The sequence below is a fragment of the Ammospiza caudacuta genome, chromosome 8, assembly GCF_027887145.1.
Source record: "Ammospiza caudacuta isolate bAmmCau1 chromosome 8, bAmmCau1.pri, whole genome shotgun sequence".
Taxonomy (NCBI): Eukaryota; Metazoa; Chordata; class Aves; order Passeriformes; family Passerellidae; genus Ammospiza; species Ammospiza caudacuta.
Window position 1 is genome coordinate 28609430 of NC_080600.1, and position 16136 is coordinate 28625565.

The 16136-nt window shown below is 61.3% G+C and overlaps 2 protein-coding genes across 2 annotated transcripts; one reads left to right on the forward strand and one right to left on the reverse strand.

Annotated features, from left to right (window-relative positions):
* Positions 1 to 1732: 1732 nt before the first annotated feature.
* On the forward strand, positions 1733 to 6021 carry FEV (FEV transcription factor, ETS family member). Its single transcript, XM_058809888.1, has 3 exons — positions 1733 to 1784; positions 2760 to 2834; positions 5510 to 6021. Exons 1-3 carry the CDS (start codon positions 1733 to 1735, stop codon positions 6019 to 6021), a joined length of 639 nt encoding a protein of 212 aa, XP_058665871.1.
* A 7792-nt stretch (positions 6022 to 13813) lies between these two features.
* Positions 13814 to 15031, reverse strand: CDK5R2 (cyclin dependent kinase 5 regulatory subunit 2). Its single transcript, XM_058809842.1, has one exon. It carries the CDS (start codon positions 15029 to 15031, stop codon positions 14069 to 14071), a length of 963 nt encoding a protein of 320 aa, XP_058665825.1. The 3' UTR covers positions 13814 to 14068.
* Between the last annotated feature and the right edge of the window lie 1105 nt (positions 15032 to 16136).

Sequence of the window (16136 nt, forward strand, 5' to 3'; positions counted from 1 at the left end):
CCTGTTTCCTAAACACTTTGGACACCCCCTGTCAAGAGGAGACACCAACTCTGTTGGGCTGTGCCCCCTGATTGAGCATCACTTCCCTTGGGCTGCAGCTTCTTATGCAGGGCAGGCACTGTAAATAAAAACTGTGAGTCTGGTATGGCTGTATCCTGATTTCTATTAGGTCCATATCTTGTAATGATCACTTTCCAAAAAGGCAGCTAAATCCAGCATGAGAGCTCATCCTTTTGCCAGACATCAGTGAAACACTGCAGAAGAAGTTGTGAGCTTGGCTGTACAGTGTTGGACTCACGGAGGAGAACTGGTGACAGCTGCTGGCACGCTGCCTGGCTGCCTCAAGCTGTGAGATCCTGTGGGGGGTCCACTCCTGGCCTGGGGGACAGAGACTGACAGCACCCCACAAGTGCATATAACAGCTGGGGCCATGGGTGACAGGGAAAAACCTGGCCAACTGTGTCTTTTTGGAGCTGGTATCACAATTCTCTGTTATAAGTTTCTCCATTAAATGTCCTCCTGTCTTCAGAATGTACCCAGCTCTGCTCAGGACAAGCAGATGAAGATGGGGCCATCCTGGTTTGTGTGGGTGTTGGGGGTTACCCAGCGTCCATGGATCCTAATAAAGATGCGCAGCAGGTTGGGACAGGGCTGGGTGCTGTGGGATGGTCACAAGCTTACTGTTCCTGGGACAGGGACTATTCAGGAGAGCACAGAGGAGCCAGGGAGGTGGCAGAGCTGTGGGATAACCTGGTGCCACCAACCGCTGGAGATGACCTTACCCATCCCAAAACTCTGGGCACTGCAAAGGAACCCCGTGACCATTGTCCTGGAAGTGGAGGGCCCTGGTGAGGACACACCTGGCCCACCCCAGGACTCTGAACTGCAAGGAGCCCCCAGGAATGTGCTGATGATGCTGAAGCTGGGGAAGGGGCAGGCACGGAACCCCAGAGCCAGCAGCGGCGGCTCGGAGGGCCAGGACGGTGGGGCAGTGCCGGAGCTGCTGCCGGTGCCGTGCCGCGAGGAGCGGGCTGCGGACCGGTCGGGTGCGGGTTCTGGGGCGCTGCGGGCCGATCAGGAGCGGGCTCCGGGCGGTACCGGTGCGGGCCGATCGGGAGCGGGCTCCGGGGCGGTACCGGTACCGGCCGATCAGGAGCGGGCTCCGGGCGGTACCGGCCGATCAGGAGCGGGCTCCGGGCGGTACCGGTGCCGATCGGGAGCGGGCTCCGGGGCTGTGCCGGTACCGGCCGGTCGGGAGCGGGCTCCGGGGCGGTGCTGGTGCCGATCGGCGGCTCGGGAAGGGAGGCGCTGGTGGGAGGCCGGGCCCGGGCGGTCTCCAGGCAGTGGCCGGGCCCGCTCCCAGCTGGGATGTCAGCGCCGTGTTTGCGAAGAGTTAAGGAGGCGGAAGAGGCAGGAAGCGGCCCGAACCGCTCTCCATAGAAACCCGCGGCCGTGATTAAAGTCTGATGCGGGCCCGATAGCGGGGGAGGGAGGTGGGGGCAGCGCCCGCTTTAATTACAGCGGAGGAAATTGCTGGAGCCGGGGCCCCAGCCCCTGCGAGTTGCCTGGAAACTCCCCCTTCCCCCGCCTCCCCCGGCCCCTGCCCGTCCCCTGCCCGTCCCGCTGCCATTTATTCGCCATCAGCTGCTCCCTGATAAAGTGGAATAATAATAATAATAATAGGGGCAGGAATATTAAAACATGCAGCCCGCGGGCCGCCCCCACAGCTGCCATGAGACACGGCACCGGAGCGGTGCCACTGCTGCTCAACATGTACCTGCCAGGTACGGGCGGATCCCTCGGCCGCTGCCCCACCGCAGCGCCGTGCCCCGCACAGCGCCCAGCCCCTGCCCACCCTGTCCCGCTGAGGCCCTGGGGCTCTCCTCTGCCCCATCTCTTTCCAGCGCCCACCCTGTTATTCCCTCTCCCGCTGTCCATTCTCTCTTCCTGCCTTCCAGCACCACAACCATCCCTTCCTTCTTCCTTTCAGCTGCCCTCATAGCTTTCCACACCCGCACACTCATCTTCCCATCCTTCATCCACCACCGTCACCCTCTCCTTCCATCCCTTCGTCCACCCTTCTTTTCTTCCAACCCATCTTTCCACCCAACCACCCACCCTTCCCCTGTGCTTCCATCCATTCTTCCACCCCACCCACTTGTCCCTGCATCCCCCTTTCCATCCCTGGTACCAGCCGACCCCTCCATCCACCCAACGTCCCTTCCATCAGCCTGTTTTTCCATCATCTTATCCATTACCTGCCCTTCCATCCATCGATCTCTCGCACTTTCTTTCCTCCACCTACCCACTCACCATCGTCTCTTCCGTCCTTCCATCCATTCACCCATTTCCTTCCTTCTATCCATCTGTCCGTTTCTCTCTCCTTTCCACAGCAGTCCACTCCCCAAATGCCGACAGACATCCTCGCTGCCACCCGCCGCTCCTGTCACCCATCCTGCCACCCACCCGTCTCCTTTCCCTCTCCCCCTGCCCCACACCTCTCTCCCTCACTCCCTTTCTCCTCCCTACCCCAGCCCACGGGATCGTCTATTCCTATTTAAAAGCTTCCCCGGCTGGGTCGGAAATCGGATTTCCTTTTTCCTGGACGCGTTTCCTGGCTTCGCCGCAGCGGCGGGGCAGGCAAGGGGGAGCGGCCGGGGGCTGCGGGGACGCTGCCCGCGGGTGGGCGCTGGGGTGTCGCGGTCCCGCCTGGTTCCAGCCCTCCCTCCACACCACCCGCGTTCCCTTTTTCCCCCCAGATCCAGTCGGGGAAACTTTGTTCAAAGACGGGAAGAGCCAGGCGTGGGGGTCTCTCAGCCCCGGCGTGCAGAAAGGTAAGAGCACCGCTGCCCCTTCCCCTGGACAGGCCCCGCTCCCCTCGGCCGGCACGGAGCGGGGACCCCGGGGCACCCGCATTCTCTCCCGCCAGCAGCCAGCGGAGCCCCTTTGCCGTCCTTTGCCGGGCACTGTCCTTGCAGGACACGGCCACACGGAGCCCCCGTTCCCTGCTGCTGCCAGTGCCTCCGGCTGGGAGCATCCGCCGCCAGTTCCCGCGGGGACAGCGGCCAACCCCGACGGTCGGGAGCTCCCGTCCGAGGCATCAGAGAGGAGCGGGGAACGCATCCCCCCGAGCCCCGCAGCGGGGAGAGTGCGGGGTCCCAACTCCGGTCTCCCGGGAGCTCCGGGACATCCGACGGGAGGGAGCTGCCAGCCATCCCGGGAACGGGGCGGGCTGATCCGGGCTCGGGAGATCCGTTCCTGCGAGTGCAGAGGAGAGGTGGGACACCATTCGTGAGGGAGCTGCCACTGAAGTGCTGGAGCTCGGGAGTGATGTGTCCCCGGGAACCGGAGGCATCCGTCTGGAACAACCCGAGCAGGGGTCACGGGCATCGGCCAGCGCTGGCCAGGGAGCAGCCTGGACCTGCCAGTGCTGACCAAGGAGCAGCCTGGAACTCCCAGTGCTGGCCAGAGTGCAGCCTGGAGCTCCCAGCGCTGGTCAGGGAGCAGCCTGGAGCTGACAGTGCTGACCAGGGAGCAGCCTGGAGCTGCCAGTGCTGATCAGGGAACAGCCTGGAGCTCCAAGTGCCAGTCAGGGAGCAGCCTGGAGCTGCCAGTGCTGACCAAGGAGCAGCCTGGAGCTCCCAGTGCTGACCAGGGAGCAGCCTGGAGCCTGCTTGGGAGTGTGGCAGCACTGGGGGTCCTGGGGCCAGCACTGTGGTGTTTGGGCCATGTAGCTTGCCTGTTTGCTAGGAGGCAGGGACCAGGGACTCCCCTGAGCAGGAAAAATGGAGCCCTGGTGTAGTGGTGGGAGGGGGAGAAAGATAGAACTGGGGGAGCCCTTTTGCTTCTGCACTGCAGACTCTGCCCAGCCATACTCTAAACATTGTGCTGCAGTGAGAGGGATCTTTCTGGATGCCTGGATATTTCCTTAGGGAGCTCTCAGGTGCATTATCATGTGCTGCACTGTGCAGCAGGCAGGACTGAGCCTCACCACCCCACCCAGATCCATCCCCCAAGACCTCCCTGACCTCCTTGCATGGGGTGGAACAGCCACGGGGGGGAGATAGCTGGAGGCCAGGGTGGGGCTGTGGTGATGGAGAAGGGGCAAGGGCTGCAGATGCACCATAGGGAGGAGAGATCCCCTGCCTTGGTCCCAGGATGGGGAATTAGGAAATACAACACCTAGGAAAGACCTGGGCTCAGCTGCCTGGGTCAGGATGTCTGAGTGGGTTTTGGTGGAATGGGAATCGATGGGGAATGGCTGTTCCCTGCTTCTTCTAGAGCAAGATACAGGGAGAACAAGATAAAATAGGTGAGTCTAAAACAAGAACAAGATTTGTTTTTTTTTGGTGGGAAATGTAGCAGAGCTGTAGGACTTCTTGTTGCTGAGGTCATGGGTCCTAAATCTCTGTATAGGATCCAAGCACCTTTAGACAAAATCCTGTTAGAAGAGCACAGGGATAACTGCAAAGGCACATCCTCTGCTCTGGAGAGAGGCTGTGCTGCAAGGAATGGTGTCAGGAGCAGGGATGTGCAGGGGATGCTGTTCAGAGGAGGCAGTGGGGTGCCTAGGGAAGTGCAGGGCTGCTCTGCAGGGTGGCCGGGTCCCAGCAGTCAGATTCTCCTTGTCCAAAGGTTCAGATTCCCTCTCCTCTCATGCCCTCTGGCCAGACCCAAAGGAGCAGGTCCTTGTGTTTCACCATGGGTGTGTCGAGTGTGCCAGGCTCCAGTGTGTGCACAGCCTGGCACAGGGGCACCACGGGCACCCACCAAGGAAACTCCTTGGTGCAAGCTGCAGGTGCAATGGCCATGGCTCAGGGAGGACATTTTTCCTTTGGAAATGAGGGACATCATTGATGCCTGATTCAAAGCCACAGTAGATCATGCTCTGTCCCCGTCTCTCCCTCCCCTACCTGTGTCTGTGTCTCTCTGTGGTGTAGTTCAGATGAGTGTTCCTCCCTGACTTGAGTTGACCGTGGAGACATCTGTGCAGGGCACAGTGTCCCTAGAGCAGGGGCTGTGAGAGCAGCCCAGTTTCCAGCAGACAGGCAGTGGGGAATGCTTGTGTTGGGATGGATCTGGGCTCTGCCAAGATAGGTCCTTCTTGGGGCTGCTGATAAAAGAACAAGGCCACGTCCTCCCACAAAAACAAACAAGCAGGTGTTCATCCTCAGTGGTGCATGAATGTGGGCGGGATGGATGGGGAGACTCTGGATCCTGACTGCTGCAACCTGTGTTGACCTTTGAGCACTCCTACTCCATCTCAAGGTGCAGAGGCATCTTCTCCTCATATCTGGGGGTGTAGGATGGGGTTGGGATGTTGCAAAGGAGACAAAACCTTGTTACCACCTTATATGTCTCTAAAGCAGGGAAGATGCAATGAGGTGCAGCCAGAACCTGGGTGTGGGAGAGGGTGACTAACAGTGGTTTGGGGGGATTAGGGCACATCCTGTCCCTCACCCTGTGCCCTGGGAAGGAGCTTTAACCTCTCGGGGGCCTGGCCTTGCAGGCAGCGGGCAGATCCAGCTGTGGCAGTTCCTGCTGGAGCTGCTTTCGGACCGGGCCAACCTGAACTGCATCGCCTGGGAAGGCACCAACGGGGAGTTCAAGCTGATCGACCCCGACGAGGTGGCGCGGCGCTGGGGCGAGCGCAAGAGCAAGCCCAACATGAATTACGACAAGCTGAGCCGCGCGCTGCGCTACTACTATGACAAGAACATCATGACCAAGGTGCATGGCAAGCGCTACGCCTACAAGTTCGACTTCCACGGGCTGGCCCAGGTGTGCCAGCCAGCCACCCCTGACCACACCCTCTACAAATTCCAGGGCAACCTGGCACCGCTGCCCTTCTCGGGCATCTCCAAACTCAACCTCATGACCTCGGGAGTGACACCGGCCGGCTTCTCCTACTGGGCTGGCTCCAGCCCGTCCCTGTACCCGGGGCACGGGCTCCAGCCCTCAGCCTCGTTCAGCGCCATGGCAGCCTCCCACCTCAACAACATGAACAACCATTACCATTAGGGGCTCGGCTGTGCCACCTGGATGCTCCATGGCCCTGGCAGCGTGGGGCTGCGGATTTGGGAAGCTCAGCGGGGAGGGGTGGGGGATGGGATTGTGCCCTGCTCTCACTTGTCCCCTTTTATGTTTGATGTGGTGTGGGGGATGGGGGGTGCTCGCTAGAAAGTTGGGTTTGTTCTCTGATGTGGGTGGCTGGAGGAGGGAAGCCATCTAAATTTAAGATGAGGAAGTATCCATGATCCTGGGAATGGATGTGGATACCTAAAGCAGGGTGTGAATGGAAGCAAAAACCATGGGCTCCTCTCCTGACAGGGCCATTGCCCCACCTTTCCTTTGTACCATGCTGTCCATGCCATGAATGTCCCTAGCTCTGCCTCCAGCCTCTGCTTGCCCTCCCCATTCCCTGCAGAGAGGAGTCAGGAGCTGGGGCCCCAGGGCAGCTGTGTCCATGAATGAGGGTCCCACTGAGCAGGGACAAGGAAAGGGAACCTTCCTTGACCACTTGGTCCCCTCACCTTTGTCTCCAAAGGCTTTGTTTCCTCCATCCCTCTGATACCTGCTCCCTGAAGGTGACTTCCTTCAGACCTCAGGAGAAGCCTTGGTCTGGAGAGCAGATGCTTTCTGTGGGTTCACTCAGATCCAGGCAGGGCTCTGGGGTTGGAGGTGCCAGGGACAAGTGTGGGGCTCACTGCCAGTCCTCAGGGCAAGACCAGAGCTTGGAGGCAGCATAGCCTGGTCTCTGCTGCTCTGCCCTGTCCCCAGTGCCCAAGGATTACACTACGGTCAGTCCCTGACACCCTGCACATGAGCCAGTGTCCTGCTCATCACTTCCTAGATAAATGTTCCAGTTTTACTCCAGCTTTAGCCTCTCACATGCAGGGCTTGGTGGGACACCCTCCATAAGTGGGAACATCCCCAGGGACAAGGCAGCATGGGTGGTGGAGCAGAAGAAGGGATGACAGCAGGCCTGGGAGCCCCAGGCACCAAGGGGCAGCCCTGGATCTCTCCCCTGGGCTCAAGGAGCTGCCCCCATCCTCTGGAGCAGGACTTTGGCCCAGTGGATGCACGAAAGCTGGGCACGCTGAGCTCCGCACTGGCTGGGGGTGGGGTTGGTGTTCAATAAAACAGAGAGGTGCTGTCACCTGTGTCCTCTCCTGTCTGAAAGGAGCTGGGGAGAGGGGGAACCACTCAGCAAATCCTCTCCCATTTGAGCCAGAACACCTTCAGGGCTGGGGTGGGGAGGATGTGGCCATTGTCTGCATCATCTTTTCTCCAGGCATCACCTCTGGTTCTTACAATCCCCAGGAGAGAGGACAGAGCTGGAAACCTCTGGGTTACCTGAGATTCCCCTTCAGGAAAGCCACATATGCTGTTCTCAGGCTCCCAGGATTGCAACAGGGATCAAACCAGCTATGCAGGGGGAGTCATGCAGCTCCCCAGCCCATGGAAGGAGTGGTCATCCCCCACCTACTCTCCGTTCATTCCCCAGACCCCAGCAGTTCCCACATCTGGGGGCTCCATGCTGCCCCTCCTGCATCCCTCCGGGGTCTGGTCACTCATAGCCTTGGTGGCATCTGCTCCAATGCATCCTTACTGCCCTAATCAGCTTAACGGAGTAGGATCTGATGTCAGTGTGTCCTCTGGGGAGGGCTCAGGCTGTGAACTGGGGGGACTGATGCAGAGAATCCATGAGAGCAAAAGGAGTTGTAGGACTGGGCAGGGGGCTGTCCCTGCCTCCAGGGTTTGTGGGTGTTGCACAGACTGTTCCCAGGCACGGCAGGAGGTGAAGTGAGGGGGAAAAGGAGGAGTTACCCCCACGCAACCAGCGCCGAGGCAGGCTGGAGACATCCCCTGCCCCCAGGTTTCACTTAGCAACAGCAAAATGGGGGAAATGGCCACAACGGCTCCCTCAGAGACGGGGCAGAGGCTGTGCCCTCGCCGGGGGAGCTGCTCGGGGCTTAGGTAACTGCGTGACGCAGGGCAGGACGCGGATTAAGGGATGTGGGTCACTGGGAGCGGCTCCCTTCCCCCTTCCCGTCCCTCTGCCGGGGCTGCACCGGGGATGCCCAGGTGAGTCCGGCCCGACCTTGCAGCCCGGATCCCCGATGGATCGGAGGCGGGACACGCTCGGGAAAGGGGGACTTACCTGCTCGGGAGAGGGAGGGCGACCGCACACACCCGGAGCAACAGGCGGCTCGCTCCTCTCTGCTCCGAGCCCAGCTGGCACCGTCCCAGCGCTCTGTCCCCTGGGTGCCACGCCAAAGGCCGGGCACCAGCCCTGCTCTCCCGGGGACGGCAGCCGGGAAGGAGGCGGAGCGGGGACACCCATGCCGAGCTGCACCAGCGATGCTCTTGCCTGCCTGAGGATGCAGCCGCCGTCACCATGGCAACGCGGGATGCTCCCATCCCCAGGCCCCACTGGGAGCCGCCTCCCCTCACATGTTGAGCTTATCGGGGGGCTGAACAGAGCACCAGCTTCACCCAACCCAGCCTCCCTCCTCCTCAAAAGCCTGTCTGACCCAATCCACCAGCAGTGCTGCTTTCTGCAGGTTTCCTCAGTCACCAAAACCACGGGCTCGGAGCAGACTGCAGCAAAATCCTGCCAATGGGCAAGCAGGGCCGAGCCCAGCACAGCTCCCCCTGGAACATCATCCCTAGCCCTGGGCAGGGGTGCCCAGCTTGGGGGGCAGAGGGGCAGCACCGTGTGTGGCTGCGGGGTGCACCAGCTGGTGGGGAGCCCACTTTGTGTGGCTGAGAGCTGCACTCAGTGCACCTGTGGGCTCCCAACCTACCTGAGGGGAGTCCTTGGGTGCCCTGTGTGGGGTGAGATGGGGAACACAGTCCCAAAGGGCTTCAGCCTGTGCTGGGAGGACTGAGGGAGCAGAGCACATGGCCCAGCAGCTTCCTCTGCTGCCCTGTCATTAAGGGAAGAAGGATTTTTTTTCTTCCTACTGAAAAAACAAAACCAGCAAATGTATCTGTGTCTGGCTTTGCTCAGCTGCCCTGACCTCAGCCTCTTGCCAGCCTGACAGGGGGACCTCTCCAACTCCTCCAAAATCTTCCAGTCCCCCCATAATGTATCAGAGAGGGAATGGATTAGTCCCTCTCCTATTTTAGTGAAGTCATGTTGCCACTGTCTTCATCCCTCATGCTGGGAAGAGCCTGTGCAGCACAGCCAGGCCATGTCTGCCCTGGGGGACACAGCCTGCCTCCCTGCCCACTCCTGCACCCTCTCCAGCTCTCCTGACTCCCACCTCCTTCCTTCTCTCCTCATCCCAGCTGCATCCTCAGCCCCCCACACCCGAGTTGCTGACTCACATCCTCTCTCCAGACACCACCTTCTCTTGGCCTGGCTCCCTGCAAAGTGCTTCGTGACTGTGTGGCTCAGCCAGAGCCTGCAGGTGCAGGCAGCCAGGCTCCAAACCCCTGTGAAGTCCCTCCAAGAAAGCAACAGGGATGCTTCCAGAAGATTGTCTCTCCCTTGGCAGTGTGCTGAGGGCTGTAGTGCCCCCATAAATCCAAACCTTGTCCCTGCTGCCATCTCCTCTCTGGTGCCCATCAGGGGTGGCCAGGGAGAGTGTCCTGGTGCTGCTGCTGCCCAGCTGTACACGGAGACCTTGGTGTGGGCTTTGCTGAGGGCAGGAGGGCTGGATTAATGCACTAATGCCAGATTATGCTCTAATGCAGGCCTTCTGATGAGGGAGCAGTCCCTGTTCCAGCCAGGGGACACTCACACCCTGGGCAGACTCCCCACATCTGCCCTGGGTCACAGCTGGGCTCTGCCTGGCTGTCCCCTGAGGAGCCAAGTCCTCAGAAGTGACAAAGGACAGTGAGACAGGCAGGGGACACAGCACAGGGAAGCCTCCACACTCAGCTCTCAGTGGGCTGGAGGTAATGACCCAGCCTCTGCAGCCCCGGCCTTCTGCTCTGCCAGGCTCTGTGGCAGCAGGATCAACCATCCCAGCAGGACTCCAAGGCAGCCAGTTCTCCTTCCTCACCTGCCCAGCCTCCTGGCACTGAGCTGTTCCCAGTCTGTGCCCTCATTCCCAAACACATCAGCCAGGCAATGCCTCAGGCCATGCTTTGGCTATAGTGGGAACCAAATTGCTGCCACCCCACCTTCCTCAGTCCCATGTCTGCCACTGGGCCACCCTAGGCACAGGCAGAGCTCTTGCAGCCTTCCACCCAACCTGGATGTGACTTCCAACAGATGAGACCCTGTGGCAGCACCCTGCCCCTCCCTGAGCACAAATATCTCATCAGCCAATTCAGTCTGGGACCATCTGTCTCTCCCTGTCCTTGCTGCCATCTCCCTGGGCCATTTTGCCCCCAGCCCCCGTGAGCAGCTGTGACTGAAGTGCCACAGAGCAGGAGGTGACCAGAGCCCTGCCCCCATGAGCCATCCCCATTTCAACAGGGCAGCAACAGCCAAAGCTGCAATGGAGCAGGGCTCCAGGGGCTCCCACAGAGGCAAAGAGAGACCTCCCACTCCCATCTGCCTCGAGGAACATCATCCAGCATCCCTGCAGGGAAATGAGGAAAGGCTTTGCAGGACGCTGGGCCAAGGCAGGTCCATCAGCAGCCAAGCAGGTGCTGGGTCTGCATCATCCACAGCGTTTTCCTCCCATGGAGTATCTCCAAGTCATTCTGGGGGAGGATGACAACTCTTAATAGCTAAACCACGGCTTCCCTGCTGTTTGTGTGACATGGAAGAGGCATGGTTTGCCAGGCTGGCTGCTCCAGCTGCCTGTCACCCTCCCTGTCCCAGTGCTTTGGCCAGCTCATCCAGCCTATGGAATTTGCTCCACAGACAGAGCACCCAGGCAAGCAAAGTCCCACAGAGCTTCTTCCATGACTCCAGGCAGAAACTCCCTTTTTCACGTGTGACTATTCATCCTTGGAACCCACTGCCAGCCAGGGTGCATCCAAGAGCCCTGTGCACCTTGGGAAGGAAGATAAGGGTGCTCTGGCCTGAGCAGAGACCTCCCTGGGGCAGGAGGGGCTGAACCACTGTGGGCTGCAGTGCCCACCTCTGCTGCTGCACTGTGGAGCAGATGGGGCACCCACTGTGAGGCATGGAAAGGAGATGTGCTGCTGCTGGAGCAATTTCAAACTGGGAAAGCCCTGGGATCCCTCACCTGGATCCCTGCAGTGACTGATCACTGATTCGGCCCTGTTGCTCCGCCTCCAAGTCCCAAACCCAGTGTGAATCCCCCCACCCCTGCAACCCCAGGCACTGCTGGGCCCTGTGGCTGGCAGCACTGGGGGCTGCCCAGCCTCTCCTGGGAGGGTCTCAGCCCCTCACTGCTCCTGCAGGGATCACAAATTTGGACACGAGCTCTCTCCATTCCCCTTGCTGCTGTCCAGCAGCTGGCTCCTGAGTCCAGACCATCAATTATGCAGCAGCAAATCATGGTTTTAAAGAGGGAAAAATCAAGCTCCCAAGCCTGAGATTCCCACTCTCAGTACCCAGCCATTTTGTGTTCTCTCCTTTGCCTTGGGGGGAGCAGAAATCTCCCAGACAAGGTAAGATTAGTGCTACCCCTGCCTTGCTCCCCCCAGCAGCTCAACAAGGTCCTCTGGGATAGGGAAAACCAGACATGTCTTCTTCCTTCCCCCCAGCAAGGCTCTGGCTGAGCCAATGATGCATATTTAAATGCATGGGAGCATCTAAGCTCCTCTCTCATTCCTTGACATTTCCAGAGACTCCAAGCTGTCTTCAATTACCAGTCTGCAATTAGCTCTTCCTAAATCCCCCAGTGAGGCCTAGGACTCTTAATCAATGAAACACAAGGGAGGAGGGGAAGGACACGGCCTCACTGCAGCTGGAAGCAACTTGAAAGGCTGGGGCTTGAGGCTGGAATAACCCTGTGAGTGTCTCTAAGGAGATCTGTAGGGTGGGAAAATCCTCCAGTGCTGGGAGGCTGCTCAGCTCCGGGAGGAGACTCCATAAAGCCCTACAGCTGGGAATAGAAATCACATGTTTGTGGACAAACACCACAGCTCAGGGTAGAAATGGCTCAGGTGTTACCCTGTGATGCAGACTACCTTGCTGTATTCACCTCACTGTGCCTCAGTTTCCCTCTCTGCAAAATGCTGGTAGGAGAGAGTCAGGGCTCTCCCAGCAACCCCATAGGAGCTGTAAGGCCCCAATTCCACCAGTTGAAGCCAAAGCTACCTTTCCCATGACAAGGTGTGGGTATGGCCAAAGTTGGCGTGGGTTGGGAATGCCTTGTGGCCCACAAGGTCACCTGAATGTCACTCTAAAGGCACAGAGAGGAGCACCCCAGAGGAGAGGGAGGGCAGGAGCAGCACGGGTCTCGTTGGGTTCACACAGCCACGGAAAAGCCCCGCACAGCGCCCTGCCAGGTCAGCCCCGTCACAGGGACATCTGTGCTGTCTTCCTGGCAGCACAGCTTTGCCTGAATGAGCCAGATTGGGCCTAATTAGCAGCTCTGCTGATGCACACAAAGGTAGAGGGAATCCAGCTTACCCTCCATGACCTGCAGAGCCAGCACGGCCCTTCCCAGCAGAGGGGAGCCCAAATGCCTGGCTCAGAGGGGCTGGGAAGCTCTGGATGCAGACCCCAGCCAGAGAGCATGTGCGGCAGCCTCTGCTAAAGGAGTCCTGGAAAATTCAGCACCCTGAAGCGTAGCAACCAGTTTCATAAAAGGCAAAGCTTTCCCGTGCTCCACCCCTCTCCCTGGAGGTCTGCAGAAGCACAGGGCTGGTAATAGGGATAGCAGCACAGCTCCCACAGCCTGCTGCTGCCAGGAAAAGGGAGCCCAGCCCTGCAGAGCAGAGGTAGGGAGGAGTAAGGTGAGGGAGGGCATAGCTTCAAGAAAATTAAATTTTAAAAAACGGAGGTGACATAAACTGTGGCATCCTGTTTAAATTCAGAGTGGCAGACAGGTATCAGCAATTTCCATCTGGAATGGAGAAGCCCAGGAGAGCTCACAAGGGTCCAAGAGACACTCAGGTGGACTAGAACTGGCCTTGGGCAGAAAGAGGGGTGAAAATTTGACCCCCAACTCACACCAGGGAGTAAAACCCCTTTGGGAACCAGGGCCCCCCATCCCTCTCGGGGAGGAGTGGGTCATGACCAGGAGCTTGGGATGTTACTCCTTGCGCCCCACAGCCCAGCAAGTCCAGGAGCCACCGCCAGGCCCATCCAGGCCACCTCTTTATTCTCCAGTGAAGCAAAGCAAGAGGAGAGGAGACCCCCCCCCTCCCATAGCAGGCCCCTCCGTTTGGGCACCCTAGGCCTCCTGTGGCACAGACCCCTCTTCCCGCAGCAAGCCAAGGACGGGGAGGCATCACCCTCTGTTTCGGGGGGCACACGGGGGGGATTTGCCCGAGGGGAGGGGCGTGGGCGCCCCCCCTCCACCAGAGGCTCGAACAAAGGGGTTTGCGGGCGGCTCCCGCGGGGTGAGGGGCAGCGTCGCCCGTGCTGGGGGAGGGGGCCCATTCACCACACGTGGGCGGGGGAGGGGGGAAAGGCATCGCCCACAGAACCCCCCCAGCCGTGCCCGCAATCCCCGCCTTTGTCTGCTCAGGCGCGGCAGCTCCAGCACCACGGACAGCGCCGGGAGCGCTGCGGAGGCGCGGGGCGGCCCTGCCCGCGCCAGGAACCCGTTCGCATGCACCCTCCACACCCCAAAATCCCCCCGAGCCCTCCTGCCCCCGGCCCCCACATCCATTTTTTCACCCCTTTTTTCTAGAGAAAGCGCATCCGGGAGCCTCCGCTCCTCCGCAGCCTCCCCCTCCCGCCCTTGGCCGAGCAGGGAGGGGCAGCTCTCCCCCTCCCCGGTCTTCGCCGCCGCCTCGGAGCTCCGGAGCGCAGCCCCCGGCTGGGGTCGGAGGCGGGGGAGGAAGGCAGCCGGATCCGGAGCGGGGAGGGTCCAAGCAGCGTCTCCGTGGAACTGACGGCCGGGGAAGGGGGAAGGCGAGGAGGATGCGGGGGCAGGGGGGGGAATCCGACAGTCCTTCGCCTCCCCCGCCCCTCGGTGCGCGGCCCCTTCCGCCCCCGGCGCCGGGGCCTGGTACCTCCCTAACGGTCCAGGCTGATCGTCCAGTGCTTGGACCCGTCTCCGCCCTCGCCCTCGCTCTTGAGGTCCTGGAAGAGTTGCGTGAAGTAGTGCGGGTCCGCGTTGATTCGCAGCATCTTGGCGCTGAGGCGCTGGATGATGCCCAGGCAGCGCTCCCAGAAGCGCCCCTTGTCTCCCTCCACCAGGAAGGGCTTGAGCGGGTAGGAGATCTCGTTGCCCATGTAGGAGTAGGCGAGATAGAGGCAGGTGAGGAAGGCGGCCTGCAGCTCGGCCTGGCTGCCGATGTCTTCGCCCCGCAGCGCTTCCCGGCACAGTAGGTAGACGAACACCAGGTTGGCCGGGGTGATGAAGCCCTGGTCCTGCCAGCCCTGCAGCAGCAGCGAGCGGTCCACGCTGCGAAACCACGAGATGAGTTCTCCGGGGCTCAGCTCCTTCAGGCGGTAGCAGCGGCGGCACACGAAGTCCCCCAGGCAGCGCAGCAGCTCTCCGGTGGACGCCTGCACCACCACGCGGCGCGGGGATCCCGGGGGGCGGCTGCCGGCCGGCGGCGGGGGCGGCGGCGGCTTTCCCCCGCCGGAGCCCGGGTGCAGCTCCTGCGGCGCCGAGGGCACCGTGGGCACCGGCACGGCCAGCGGGCCCTGCTTGGGACCGTCGGCCTGCCCCACCACCGACTTGCGCAAGTTCTCGCGGTTGCGCTGCACCACCAGCGGGTCGGGCTGGCCCGGGCCCCCCCCCGGGGCCCCGCCGCCGGGCTTCGGCGTCACCTTCTTGGTGCTTTTCTTCTTCTTGGCCGAGGCGGCCACCAGCCGCTTCCAGGTGAGCGCCGAGATGAGCACGCCGGGGCGCTTCAGCCGGCTCTCGCCCTTGCCCGGTACCCTTCCCGGCGCTTTCTCGGCCAGCAGCCCCCCGCCGCCACCGCCCTTGCCCGAGGAGGCGGCGGGGGAGAGGGAGAGCACCGTGCCCATGCTAACTCCGAGCGGGACGGGCGTGCGGGGGCCGGGGCGCCGGCACCGCCCATATGAGGCCGGGAGCTGCGGGGGAGGCGGCCCGCACCGGGGCCGCGGTGCCCGAGGATGCTCCGCCGCGCCCGCTCTGGGCTCCGCGCCCGCCGCTGCAGCCAGCCGCGGCCCCGCCGGTCCCCGCCTCCCCGCCCGCAGCCAATCGCCGCCGCACGGGGCCCCGGTGCGCCCGCCCCTCGCCGGTGGGCGGCGGGGGGGGAGGAGAACACGGCGCGGCTTTGCCCGGCGGCCGCCGCCCCGGCGTGACCTTCACCGGTGGGGGCTCGTTCGGTGCGGCCGCCGGGCGGACGGGCTGGGACCTGCGAGGCTGTCACAGACCCCCAGCCCTTTGTCTGGGGGACGTGGGGAGAGCCCAGAGGACAGGGGGCGCGGGAAGGGTCTGGGAAGGGCTGCTGAACTCGGCTGTTCCGGCCAAGTCCTGCTCTGCTTTCTTACCTACAAAGGGGAGGGATGAACCTTCCCAGACTAGCAGAGCCCTCTGGCCCAGTGGTGCTAGGGGTACACGGTGGGGAAGAAGCCTTTAAAATTGCTAGAGGAAAGGCTGAGGAGGTGTGAGGATCAAGAACGGGTGCTCACAGGGAAGCTGGAGAAGGCTTGGGGTAGGTGCAAGGCTGGCTGTGACTCGCAGCCAGCATGAAAGGCTTAGGCTTGGTGGCCGAGCCGCATCTCTCCCGATAACCAGCCCAGCCCTGGACATGGCTCCACAGGGAGTCAGCAGGTGCCACAGGGGAACATTCCCATGACCTGCTGTGCAAGCGTGGGGTCCTTCACCCACCCTGCCTCTTCCCACTCAGCTGTGGAAGGGAGATTCACCACCAGGCTGACAGTCACCAGGCAGCAGTCAGGGACCTCAAAGAAACAGGACAAGATCACCTCCGTGTTCCCAAGGCAAGACCAGCCAGCTCTGCTGCCCAAAGCTCCCAAAGCCACAGGGAAGGAGGGGAGGGAAGAGATGCTGCACTTCTGCATCATTGCAAATGGTGTGCAATAAACCAGCCACGTGCATGAGCATAGCTGCTGCTTCTCCCTCTATGGAGCAGAGCACGCCATA